The sequence below is a fragment of the Neoarius graeffei genome, chromosome 15, assembly GCF_027579695.1.
Source record: "Neoarius graeffei isolate fNeoGra1 chromosome 15, fNeoGra1.pri, whole genome shotgun sequence".
In the NCBI taxonomy this organism is placed as follows: Eukaryota; Metazoa; Chordata; class Actinopteri; order Siluriformes; family Ariidae; genus Neoarius; species Neoarius graeffei.
Window position 1 is genome coordinate 1,860,314 of NC_083583.1, and position 12,544 is coordinate 1,872,857.

The 12,544-nt window shown below is 44.5% G+C and overlaps 1 protein-coding gene across 1 annotated transcript in view; it reads right to left on the reverse strand.

Moving 5' to 3' along the window:
• Nucleotides 1–12,536, reverse strand: part of stk33 (serine/threonine kinase 33) — a gene marked incomplete at its 5' end in the record, with an annotated part of 42,814 nt that extends 30,278 nt beyond the window's left edge. The window contains one exon of the mRNA XM_060941895.1: nucleotides 12,444–12,536. Coding sequence (XP_060797878.1) covers nucleotides 12,444–12,536 — 93 coding nt within the window. The remainder of the gene's footprint in view (nucleotides 1–12,443) is intronic.
• Nucleotides 12,537–12,544: the final 8 nt, after the last annotated feature.

The following is a 12,544-nucleotide window of genomic DNA, read 5'->3' on the forward strand; positions in this document are numbered from 1 at the left end:
ATGGCTGTATTGAAGACTGTCGGGGCCAAGATACAGCCCTGGCGGACGCCGCTGTTGATGTTGTCTGACAGCAGCCCGTTTACTCTCACACAGGAGGAGGTGTCAGAGTAGAGGAAAGAGAGAAGGTTTAGCAGCTTGACTGGGACACCAAGGATCTTGAGGATCTTCCAAAGGGCTGGTCTGTCCACAGAATCAAAGGCTTGTTTCAGGTCCATGTAGGCTGCATAGAGAGGTTTCCTGAACTCCCTTCTTTTCTCAGCCAGCAGTCGGAGGGTCAGGATTCTGTCCACTGTGGAGCAACCTGGTGTGAAGCCGCTCTGCTCCTTTCTCTGCTTGTGGATGAGAAGTGGGCACAGCCTCGTGAGGATGATGTTGGTAAACACCTTCCCTGGGACACTCAGAAGGGTGATCCCTCTGTAGTTGCTGCAGAGGTCTTTGGGCCCCTTCTTCCAGAAGGGAAGGATGACACCTTGCAGCCAGTCTGCCGGGATGGTCTCGTTACTCCAGATGGCGGTAAACTGTTGTTGGAGCTGACCTGCTACTGTGGGTCCACCATGCAGTAGCAACTCTGGGGTGATTCCCTTGGCCCCTGCGGCCCAGCCAGGTTTGAGTTTCCGTGTGGCCTTGACCACTTCAGCTAGAGTGGGGGGACCAGTAGGGACAGAGTTGTCCTCCCTGGCTGAGACAGCTAGTTCTTCCAGCTGGGGAGAGGGGAGTGGCGCTGGGTTAGGGTTAGCAAGCTTTGAAAATGCTCCCTCCACCGTGCCATCTGTTGATCTGGAGTGTCTGGGATGGTTCCATCCATGGCTTTCACGCAGGCAGTAGGTGGTGATGTCTTCCCTGAGAGGGTCTTTAGGGTCCTGTAGAGGGAGCCTTGGTCGCCTCTACGGGCAGTCACCTCTGCTTCTTCTGTGAGGTTGTCGAGCCAGTTCAGCTTGTCCTTGCAGAGAAGCTTGTTGCGTTTGGTGTTAAAGGAACAGTCCACTGTACTTCCATAATGAAATATGCTCTTATCTGAATTGAAACGAGATGCTCCGTACCTGTCCAAGCTTTGCGCGACCTCCCAGTCAGTCAGATGCAGTCAGACGCGCTGTCACTCTTGTTAGCAATGTAGCTAGGCTCAGCATGGCCAATGGTATTTTTTGGGGCTGTAGTTAGATGCAACCAAACTCTTCCATGTTTTTCCTGTTTACATAGGTTTATATGACCAGTGATATGAAACAAGTTCAGTTACACAAATTGAAACGTGGAGATTTTCTATGCTATGGAAAGTCCGCACTATAATGACAGGCGTACTAACACCTTCTGCGCGCTTCGGCAGCGCATTGATATGGAGCTCAGATATCAATGCGCTGCCGAAGCGCGCAGAAGGTGTTAGTATGCCTGTCATTATAGTGCGGACTTTCCATAGCATAGAAAATCGCCACGTTTCAATTTGTGTAACTGAACTTGTTTCATGTCACTGGTCATATAAACCTATGTAAACAGGAAAAACGCGGAAGAGTTTGGTCACATCTAACTACAGCCCCAAAAAATACCATTGGCCATACTGAGCCTAGCTACATTGCTAACAGGAGTGACAGCGTGTCTGACTGCGTCTGACTGACCGGGAGGTCGCGCAAAGCTCGGACAGGTACGGAGCAGCTCGTCTCAATTCAGATAAGAGCATATTTCATTATGGAAGTACGGTGGACTGTTCCTTTAAGACGTCTGCACTCCCTACGGTTTCCTGCGAGTCTGGCTGTTCTTCTTGCCTCCACAACACTGAGAGTTTCCTCTGACAGGAAGTTCTTCCTCTTCTTCGTTCTCTTGTGCCCAAGCACAAGGTTAAAGGCAGAGTGCTAACCTCCTAGCAGTTTTCCCCAGGCAACAGCTGCTGCAATGACCCAGGGTTGCGATACCATCGGGGGCGGGGCGGAGAACTAGCAGGTCTGTCTGCAAAGGCTCCCCCCACTCCTGGCAGGTTCGACCATGGTGGGACAGTTCCCAGGGGAGCTGCTGCTGCTGGCTAATAGCACCTGCACCACCTCAGCCCCCGATAGGCGGTCTACAAATCAGGCATGAAAACAGGTCAGGGGTGAAAAAGGTGAGAAGGGTGCACGAGTGGTGACGTGGCCTCTGGTGTTGTTTTATTTTGTTTGGGGGGTCCTCCCCCAGAATAAATATTATAGCCTCCTTACTAAGTATACTGTATTGACATTTGCACAAGGACATACAGTACAAATACAAATTCAAATACATGTAACTATAGTGAAATTATGCCCTGGAAAAAAAATGCGAATAATAGAACGAAGAAAGTGGAGAACACACAAGGAATAGTGATAATTTTTTCCTTTTATTTGCCTGGACCACCAGTGTCTCCATGGCCCGCTTTCGCTGAGTTGCCACATGTTTCAGCCTCGCCCGCTTCTCTCCTTCAGCAGTCGGTTTCTTGGCCTGCTGAGCACTCCAAGTTGCTTGAGAGCCATATTTGCTCTGCTGCTGCTGCTTTTCCTCCTTGTTCACCCTCTGCTGGTGTTTGTATGTGGCTGCTGCTGAGTTAATGTTCTTGCACAATGTTCTGTCCACTTCCCCAAACTTCACGTCCTCCCTTCTAAAGAGCTGCATAGCTGTCTTCCCCCTGGACATCAGCGTGTACTTGACCGTCTGTATTGCATTAAATGTTTCCACGTTCATGTTGCCACTCCTTTGATCAATTACATCATTCATCAGACTAAATGAGGACTCGACTCTAGGTCCATGAAAGATGGAGAGGCAACACTTAACCAGTGCACCCAGGGAGGGGTACTTGTCTGGTTTGTCGAAGACATGACCCCACCACTCCACGATGCTCTCTCCCTTCTTGAAGCTGGGGATGGTCAGGTCAACACTGAACCGCACAAGTTCCCTCTGGATATCCTGGTCTGCTGGCAAGAGGTGCCCCAGCATACCACTCAGCCTGCCAAGATATGGAAGTACCTGCAGCTTTCAGTTCTTTTTAAATCAAGGCTGAATACTTTCTTCTTTGCTGCTGTCTTTTATTAAATCAAATTTGAGACTCTTAATTAGATTTCTTTCAGTACGGACAGCACTACAAAATGGCGTCTCCACTATACAGTGCCCTATATAGTGAGTAGCGAGCAATTTCGGACACAGGGATTGTCAAAAAATGTGCGCGCCCTCTTTCGAATGCTGATGTAATCAAGCCGGAAGTTTTGTTTGTTTTGATAGCGATCAGGAAAGTTTGAAAAAAGTAGGAAATTCAGTCCGATGACACAATCCAGCTTCCAGCTTCTGGTGGTCTGGTCTGCACTCTGACTGATGTGTGCACGCTCTGGCCAGCAGGAGAAGAGGTGCGAAATGATGCTGCTTGCCCTTCGCAGCGAGATGTACTCGTCACTATGGCGTCAATATCAAAGCAGGAGGAGGCGGCACAAACCGTCACGAACTGTCTATGGGCGCGAAGTGACCTCCTTGCCCTTTGGGTCAATATCAACCCCCCCAACTTTTTTTCTCATCGGATCTACACGATTCACGTAGGTCACCCATTTTGGTTTCAAAACGGCGAATTTCACCGAAAGGTGAGGGATTTTCATGTATGACAAATCCAGCCAAGGTTGTGCAATGGGTTAGCAGCCCCCCACATAAAACAAACCTGCTACAAAACCTTGCATATGGAACCCAAACTGGACTGACCCCAATGGAACTCTGACCATGGACCGGATGGACCTACAAGTTAAGCCCTTTTACACCTTGTTTAATTTTTATTGTTCTGCATTTTAAACTTTTTAATAGAAAGAAGAAAAAAACATAAAAGCCTCTTTTCACACAGAATATAACGCGATCTTTACCGACATGTCGCTTCAGACAGGATTTATATTGTAAATATTACCTGGAGTTATTTCTACTGCTCAGTTTATAAAACATAAAGAATAATCTTTACAGACGTGTGGACACACAGTCCGTGAAACATTTCAGATGTGACAGATTCAGACTAAAATCCCAGAGATACTCAGGGAATAATTACATTACACACTTCCACATGGAAAACTGATCCCGTCTGAACAGGGCTTTAGAGTCTGTGTGTGAAATATCAGAGCTGTGATAGAAGATCGAGTCTGTGAGAAGTGCACTATGCGAAGATAAATACTGTATTTATTACTGATTGATTTCTCCTGATGGAGTTTAAACACCCAGTTTTAGGGGAAACAAATCCAGGCTTTACACTGAAGAAGAGGGAAAAGCTATTTACATTTATATTTAGCAAAACACACAGACGTCATATTTTTCCTTCCTAAATATTTTATTGGCTTCATGTACAGCGTAATTATTTATTGACAGCTGGCTTTGATGATGAACGATAAACTCCACAGCCGTAATGAAGTGTGGAATTACATTACAGAGACAGACAGAGTGTTTCCTGTCCTGACTGTAAACATTACTGGGTTTCTTTCAGCAGGAACCTCGTCTAAACATTTCACCTCAAACTCCTGGTGTTTTTAAAGCAGACGTCCCGTTACCCAAAACTCCCACATCCTCCAGTTTCTGTTTCTCCCAAAGCTCACATGTTCACGGTCTTATTGTCCACTCTGCTGTTAGCATTCTGTAGCACTGCAGTCTTATTTACCTCATATTTATTCTCCTTGCGCTGTGCCTCTGATGCACATCATGGCCATGGCACTGCGCTTTAGTGGAAAATGTCACCAACTCAGTTTTTTTTGGGTGACATTTATTCACTCTGGAGATTACAACTGCTGTCCTAAACACATGCTGTGTCCAAAACTGTGCCCGATTCACCACTGCATACAGTGCAGGATGTATTGGGGTGTGTAGAGACATCGGAAAACGTAGTGGGGAAAATCCAGTGTGCTCTTTTAATCCCATAATGCATCATAAAATATTATTAAAGAAGACAGCGAGATCAGAAAACAACATCTCTTCAGATTTCTCAGAAATAAAAGGAGTGGATTAACTCTGTGTGTGTGTGTGTGTGTATTAGGGATGAATCTATACCAACTGACTATGTACACGTGAATGATTTTGGTCTTCTGGGATACTGATATCAGTGGCGGCTGGTAGTCTTTCAAACGGGGAGGCTGGTCGGTTACGATATTTCCAGATTTTAAAAGAAAAAAACACATTAATTTTGCCCATACTCTTGCCTCTGATCTGGCTGATTGTTGGCAGCGTCACAAACTGTGAAATAACAGGTTCTTTTGGCCCATTAGCCTACTGTCCAATATACATGATGGTGGTGTTGGGGGGGAGGGGTATATTTTAACATTTTATATTTTAAAATTGTGGCATGTTGTTTAAAAATTGATCATTATTGAAAGCAGCTCTTTGTCAGGAACCTCAGCAGTAACAGCAGAGTGTTCTGGAATAGGCACAAGCACTGACCTTGGGGAGCCAAACATAGAGCTGGGGGCCACACATTTCATTCAATGACACTTTCCCTATATTTTACTTATTTTGACTGAGAAATGTTTTATTGACAATTTTGATAACCCTTCACTTTTAATCCAGGTCTGTAGTGTGAAATGTTCTCGGCTGCGTTTTTGTTTAAAAATGTTTTCAAAATTGTAGCTGTGTTTAATTCATATCCAGAGAAATATATATTCCAATATAATATACTCAGCATAAACATTTTAAATAGATTCTATATTTTTGGTCCATCCATGACATATTACTAAAGTAGCCTATTTACTGTTGTTGATGTGGGTCACTTGCTGTTAGCCAATTCACTTTCTCGTACCAGGAGAGCTGAAAGGAACGAGTATTATTCCCTACCTTTTTCACCAAGTCAGTTTGAGGCGTTGGTCTACCCTGCTCTTTAATTTTAATTTTTTCCTCGAAAGGAAGACTGGCAAATGGCTTTGCCAAAATTAAATCAGCAATGCTTGGCATCCGTGCGCAGCTTTCTTGCTAGCTGACTAGCCCCCTCAAATTCAAGTTCAGTCATTCAAATAAACAAAGTTTCTGGAACTAAGATAGCAAACTTGACAACACTATATTTACACTTTATTTACAATGAAAATATATACAAACTAAAAAAGCTGGTAGAAACCGTATGTAATGAATGAAATCGAAATGTAAGCTGATCTCTTACAATACACCACAGCACTTGCGAATCCGCATGGGACTGAACTGAGATTCACCGCTGCCTGTCTATATTTGAAACGAGCTGTCAATCAAAGAAAATATCCGGCCGCTTTCACCAATCACCAGTCTCCTCGCGGAAACTACCATGTCCCTCCCACTGTGAGGCTGGGAGTCTGTGGGCGGGCGTTTTCGCAGTATGTGTCCAATAATCATCTTGCATTTTGAGATTGAAAAGCGCAGAGCTCCCAAATGCCATTGAAGTCCACTGAGGCTGGGAGTCCGTGAGACTCCATGGGCGGGCGTTTTCGCAGTATTTGTCCAATAATCGTCTTGCATTCAGTGTTGCCAGATTGGGTGGTTTTAAGTGCATTTTGGCAGGTTTTGAACATATTTTGGGCTGGAAAACGTCAGCAGTATCTGGCAACACTGCTTGCATTCTGAGATTGAAAGCGCAGAGCTCCCAAATGCCATTGAAGTGCACTGAGGCTGGGCTGCATCGTGCTGTCACAAGGGGGAAAAACTCACGCACACATTAAAGTTATAACGGAATTATTTCGCACTGTAGTGGGTTGAGCACATATATTTCTATGATTCTGGATCTGAAATAGCAATGTTATAAGGTCGGCTATAACATAAGCCTAGCGCAATTCATCCTACATGATGTTTGTCATTTTTAGAGGAGGCTGAGCCTCCCTCGCTGTCTTAGAGCAATCGCCCGTGACTGATACTGAGGTAAGTGACCTACTTAACCCTAGTATTAATCAATCAGGAGCATCATGAACATTTTATTTTTCTCTATGTTGGTTGAGGAAGTCATGGCCTAATGGTTAGAGAAGCAGCTTTAGGACCAGAAGGTGACCGGTTTAATTCTCTGGACCAACAGGAATGGCTGAAGTGCCCTTGAGCAAGGCCCCTGACCCCCAGGCTGCACTGGATAAGATAAAATCAATTGCATAGAAAGTCTATTTTCTGTATTATGTGAAATTTCAGTCATAATTTTACACCAACAGTAGATTAATTATTTGTCAACTCTGTTATTGTAAGATTGGAGTGAATCTCTCGCTCATTTTTTAAAAACAATAATATGATTAAAATCCATAAAATTCTGTTTTTACATATGCCGTGTGGGAGCTAGTTTGAAGTTAGCATGTGGAGTTAAGACACAAGATGGTGGAAAATGTCAACTCTGTTATCTTCAATTCTGTTAATGGATTGCGCAATTTAATGATAGGGTTTTTTTTATTTTTGAATACTTAAGGTCTTACAGGTTTAAGGTTTGAAAATACTTGTAATGTTAGTAACACTTGTAATGAAGTGTGTTCTATGACAATAAAAAACATCCTGTGCAGGGTCGCAGGCGGGCTGGATCCTATCCCAGCTGACTACGGGTGAAAGGCGGGGTACACCCTGGACAAGTCGCCAGGTCATCACAGGGCTGACACATAGACACAGACAACCATTCACACTCACATTCACACCTACGCTCAATTTAGAGTCACCAGTTAACCTAACCTGCATGTCTTTGGACTGTGGGGGAAACCGGAGCACCCGGAGGAAACCCACGCGGACACGGGGAGAACATGCAAACTCCGCACAGAAAGGCCCTCGCCGGCCACGGGGCTCGAACCCGGACCTTCTTGCTGTGAGGCGACAGTGCTAACCACTACACCAGCATGCTGCCTGGAAAAAAAAATCATTCCAATATTTTGTTTTCTTTCAACACTTGAAATGTACCCACAAGAATGGGCCGTGTGTGTGTGGTAGATGCTCTGATATCATCTAAAGCTAATAATAAACATTCAACAAAATTGTGTTGTTGTTTTACAAAGAACGGCGCATAGGACGCGTCATCATGTGGAAATCGTTGGTAAATCCAGCAGAGAGAGAAACACTTGCTCTCTCACAATTAGCACAACAGTGTGCAGTTTCACTAGACGTTGATGTGAATCTGATTGGCCGTCACATCTGTCAATCACACAACTGACTGGTGCCACAACAGGGTGATAAATTTCTCTCACGGCGTTTCAGCTCCGTCACGAGTTCTCTGAAGGTCAGAGTGAAAAGGTAAGGAGTAAAAGGTGAGTTACAAATCCTCCAAAAATAGGACTGAAGAACAGGAAGGAAGTGTGATCACTCAGACACTAATATTCCACCTTGTTAGTTCCTGTGTCCTGAGGATAAATTAAACGCAGTCCAGCACCAGGTGATGCAGTGTACAGAATTTACACAGGTTTTAAAGCATGTCTTCATCTTCATCTACAGAGTTTATCTCAGGATCCAGACTTTAGATCAGAACATCACACAAATCCAGGAGCATCAACGCTGCAGTGGAGACTGATCTTCAGCAGCCTGATGCCAATTACCATTTAATTCACACACAAGTAGTAATTAACTCCCCGTGACCCACTCAGCTAAATCTAATCATCCGGCATCGACGCTGTCAAGTCCAAGCCGTCTGACGCTCCACAGACATTCCGTACATTCTGCCAGACGCCCCTCAGAAACACTCCTCTTAATAAGGATCAATTATTGCATCTGCATTTGTATGAAAGTCGAGTGAACTACAGAATTAATGGCACCCTTCAAAAGAATTAGCAAAATGATTCTATAAAATGAAGAAGGGGCGGCACGGTGGTGTAGTTGTTAGCGCTGTCGCCTCACAGCAAGAAGGTCCGGGTTCGAGCCCTGTGGCCGGCGAGGGCCTTTCTGTGTGGAGTTTGCATGTTCTCCCCGTGTCCGCGTGGGTTTCCTCCGGGTGCTCCGGTTTCCCCCACAGTCCAAAGACATGCAGGTTAGGTTAACTGGTGACTCTAAATTGAGCGTAGGTGTGAATGTGAGTGTGAATGGTTGTCTGTGTCTATGTGTCAGCCCTGTGATGACCTGGCGACTTGTCCAGGGTGAACCCCGCCTTTCGCCCGTAGTCAGCTGGGATAGGCTCCAGCTCGCCTGCGACCCTGTAGAACAGGATAAAGTGGCTAGAGAAGATGATGATGACAATGAAAATGAAGAAGGAATTAAAGAAACACCGCCTTCCGTGAGAGCACGGAGAAGTCACATTTCTCTGCCTCTCCCTTCCCTTATTTTTCCTGCTTCTGCTGTCTCAGCTGTCTATTGTCTATACTTTTGAGAGACTCTCTCTGCACTGCTCTCCAAACTACAAATCATGGAATTGATAAACTGGTCTCTTCACGCAATTGACACAATCTTCTCGACGAGAAGCCTGGGTTCGGGGGAACCAGCCTGTCCTGCCAGAATGTTCGCAGCTGGCTACACGATGGACGCGTGGGAGCGGTGGCGGGTCATGTGCCTGGCGGTTCTTTCTGTGGAGGACATTGAAGACATCTACCTATTCGGAACCATGATTACAGGACTTTTGCTGACTGGATTAGGTATTGCCCTGGTTTATCGAGGAAATCAGAAAACAGTGACAGCTGTCCAAAGCCCCATAAAGCTGCCCGACATGATGGAAGTGGTGGGCAGAGCTGTCAGCACTCAGACTGTGGCTATTCAGAACTTGAACTGCAACATGGATATCATCATGGAGAAGCTTTTGGCTTTGCAGAGGAAAATGGATCGATTCGGAGACCAGAATGGACAAACAGAGTAGTCGTGTAAAGGAATGCGTCTACTCGCCCCAAGACCAAACAATCCCAATCTTATCTGCTTTTGGCTCCCTCAGACAGCACTGGCCTTGGCCAAAGTCGTTGCTGGGACAACAACTCCCCCCCTGAAGATCACTGCTGTTAGACTCTCTCGTATTCCTCCCCCCACTTCCCACGGTCACCACTTTTACCCCCAGTGTGACAAGTGGGTAAGTGCTGTCTTCGGCTGCAGGACTGGACTGCTTGTTTGCGCTGGGTTACCTATACCTCTGCCCCTCCCCCCTCCCATGATCACCCCCTCCCTCACCCCCTTCCCCCTCGAGTCCCGAGTCATGTGTAAAGTGTACTGTGTTGTTTTTGTGCTTATGTGCTGAGGTGTGTTTTTAATGTTCCCACACTGTACTCCCCACAGAAGCATAGTGTGGGGGTTGCTTTTTTCTTCTCCCCTCCCCTCATGTTACTCTGTATTTTTCATCCCTGTCTTCCTGTCCTGTCTACTCCCCCTGTGTCAATTGTGTGTATGTGTATATGTACGGACGGGTTGACAGCTAATTTCGCTGGTACTTGTGACTAAGTGACAATAAAGGGTTCATTCATTCATTCATTCATTCATTCATTCAGGTGTGCTGTTATTACAGGAAAATAGTATGATGGTACTGATACCATCCTGACGTTGATTATTTTCCTATAACAGCATATCCCCTAGTGTTTTATTCCTCTTACACCACAGCAACTTTCCAGTGAGGAAGATTTTGTATTTCTTAAAGAACACATCAGATTTTTTTTCTATTTATAGCTACATTAAATGTTGCAGAACATTGGTAAAAAGTCACTTCCTGTTCTCAGGTATGTTATCATCAACGCTGTTCCTAATGACCAGTCAATGATCGCCGCTGTCTGGATGCGTCTTTGTACAGGATTGTGTTATTAAAGGATATTTACAGTCATAAAAGCTAATGGTTCCAGTCATAACCGTGTCCTTCATGTCTATTTCTTGACTCCTGACTCCTGTTCATTAGTGTTTTGTTTGTATTTGTAAAAGATTTGACAGGGACTTTGTAAATATTTCAATAGTTTATGGTGCCGTGACCCAGGACGACTTCTTGCTCAGGGTTCCTGCACCTTCTTAAGCATCGAATTCAAGGACTTTTCAAGGCCCAATTCCATCAAATTCAAGGACCCAGCATAGCATAGTTTCAGAGACAGATTAAGGTTAATTACTGTTACAACGCTAAGAATGTTTATAATGAGAACTAGCAGGTTTTACAAAAGCTCACAGTCAACTTGAACATGTCAAAACTTCTCAGTTGTCCTGTTGCAGTGATGGCAGGCTGTGTAAGCTCTTTCATTCTCTAACAGCACAGCAAAGCAATGTGAAGTTGATTGATAGAGGAAGAGGCTTACCAGTTGGAGGGCTATTTCATTAGCACCAGCTTCACAACACAAAACACGCTTTTCATGAACGTGACTGTGGCCAAAGGAAGACAAAAAATAAATGCCACTTGCCTCAAGAAAGTGCGATGGTCACCGTCACGTGTGTACAGGAGTGAGTGAAGTCGAATGATCAAGGTTAAGAACGCGAACGTTACGCAAGGTTTGTGGATGTAACTCTGTATTGTAGAGCTGAACAAAGGTTTGCAAAAGTTCACCCTGAGCCCATGTGGTTCGATCAGCGAATGATGAATGATGGCTCCTGACGCTGTACCATCTAAGGCTCTTCAATTTCTATTTTTGCACAAAATATATAAATTCAAGGACTTTCAATGACCTGTATTTATTTATGGACATTTTCAAAAACTTTTGAGGCCTTCATTTTTTTTTCCCTCAAATTCACAAACTTTCAAGGATTTGGAGGAGCCATGGGAACTGTGCTTATTTTAGAAACATTGTCACCTGTGAGTTTAGTTCAGATTCTGATCAAATTTAATATCATTCTGTTACAGTCTAAATGTCTTCAGAATTTTTTTTCTTTCTTCATGGAACACGTTTGGTTTGGATATGCAAATGAGCATGATGAAATACTGAATATGCTAATTGTGTTGTGATGTCATGTGGTGACTTTGAGCTGTTTTTGAGCCACTTTCCCCTGAATATAGAGTTAAACCCTGTACATGAGTGGAATAATGATTTACGGGACTTGTGTTAGAAATCAGTGTTATTTAATTTTACTTAATTTGTCTAAAGACTCAATTACAGCTTCTTCCCTACAGCAATGCCCACCTAATCGGACTCAGTCGCAGAAGATCAATGTTACTTCTCGTATATCCAACCACATGCACAATAATCTTTTTGGATACTTTCTCGTTTACCGGTCAGACATGTGTCATGTGGTATATGAATAGTAGGCTATGTGTGTTCATGCATGGGGTTAGGGGTTTAGGGGTTAGGGTTTAGGGGTTAGGGGTTTAGGGGTTAGGGTTTAGTTCCTTCACCCTTCATTATATACTCACACAGTTCCAGCAGGAGGGTAAAGTGTAAATAAATGCCCCCTCTTTTCTTCTTCCTTATTTTGCGCTATTATAGTTATTTGTTGTATTTGTTGCTGTTTATTGTCCTGTTTGTTATTGTATGGTATAGTGTTAAAGAATGTGTGGCGGGGTGTTTGTTTGTTTGACGACCCAGTGACAGTAAAGAATGTTACTGTCCAGTAAAGAATGCTTCCGTTCCAGCCCATTCTAACTCAGAACAGCACTGTGTTCTCAGCTGTTAAAGTGATCCCTGATTCAAATCCTCCAGTAAACACGAACAGTTGTGCGTTACCTGCTCTTGACTCCGCCAGGCTCCAGTCGGCCGCGTGTTGGAAGTGTTGGAAGTGAAAGCCGCCGGTGAATCCCGCAGTGAATCAGTGAAAAATCAGCAGC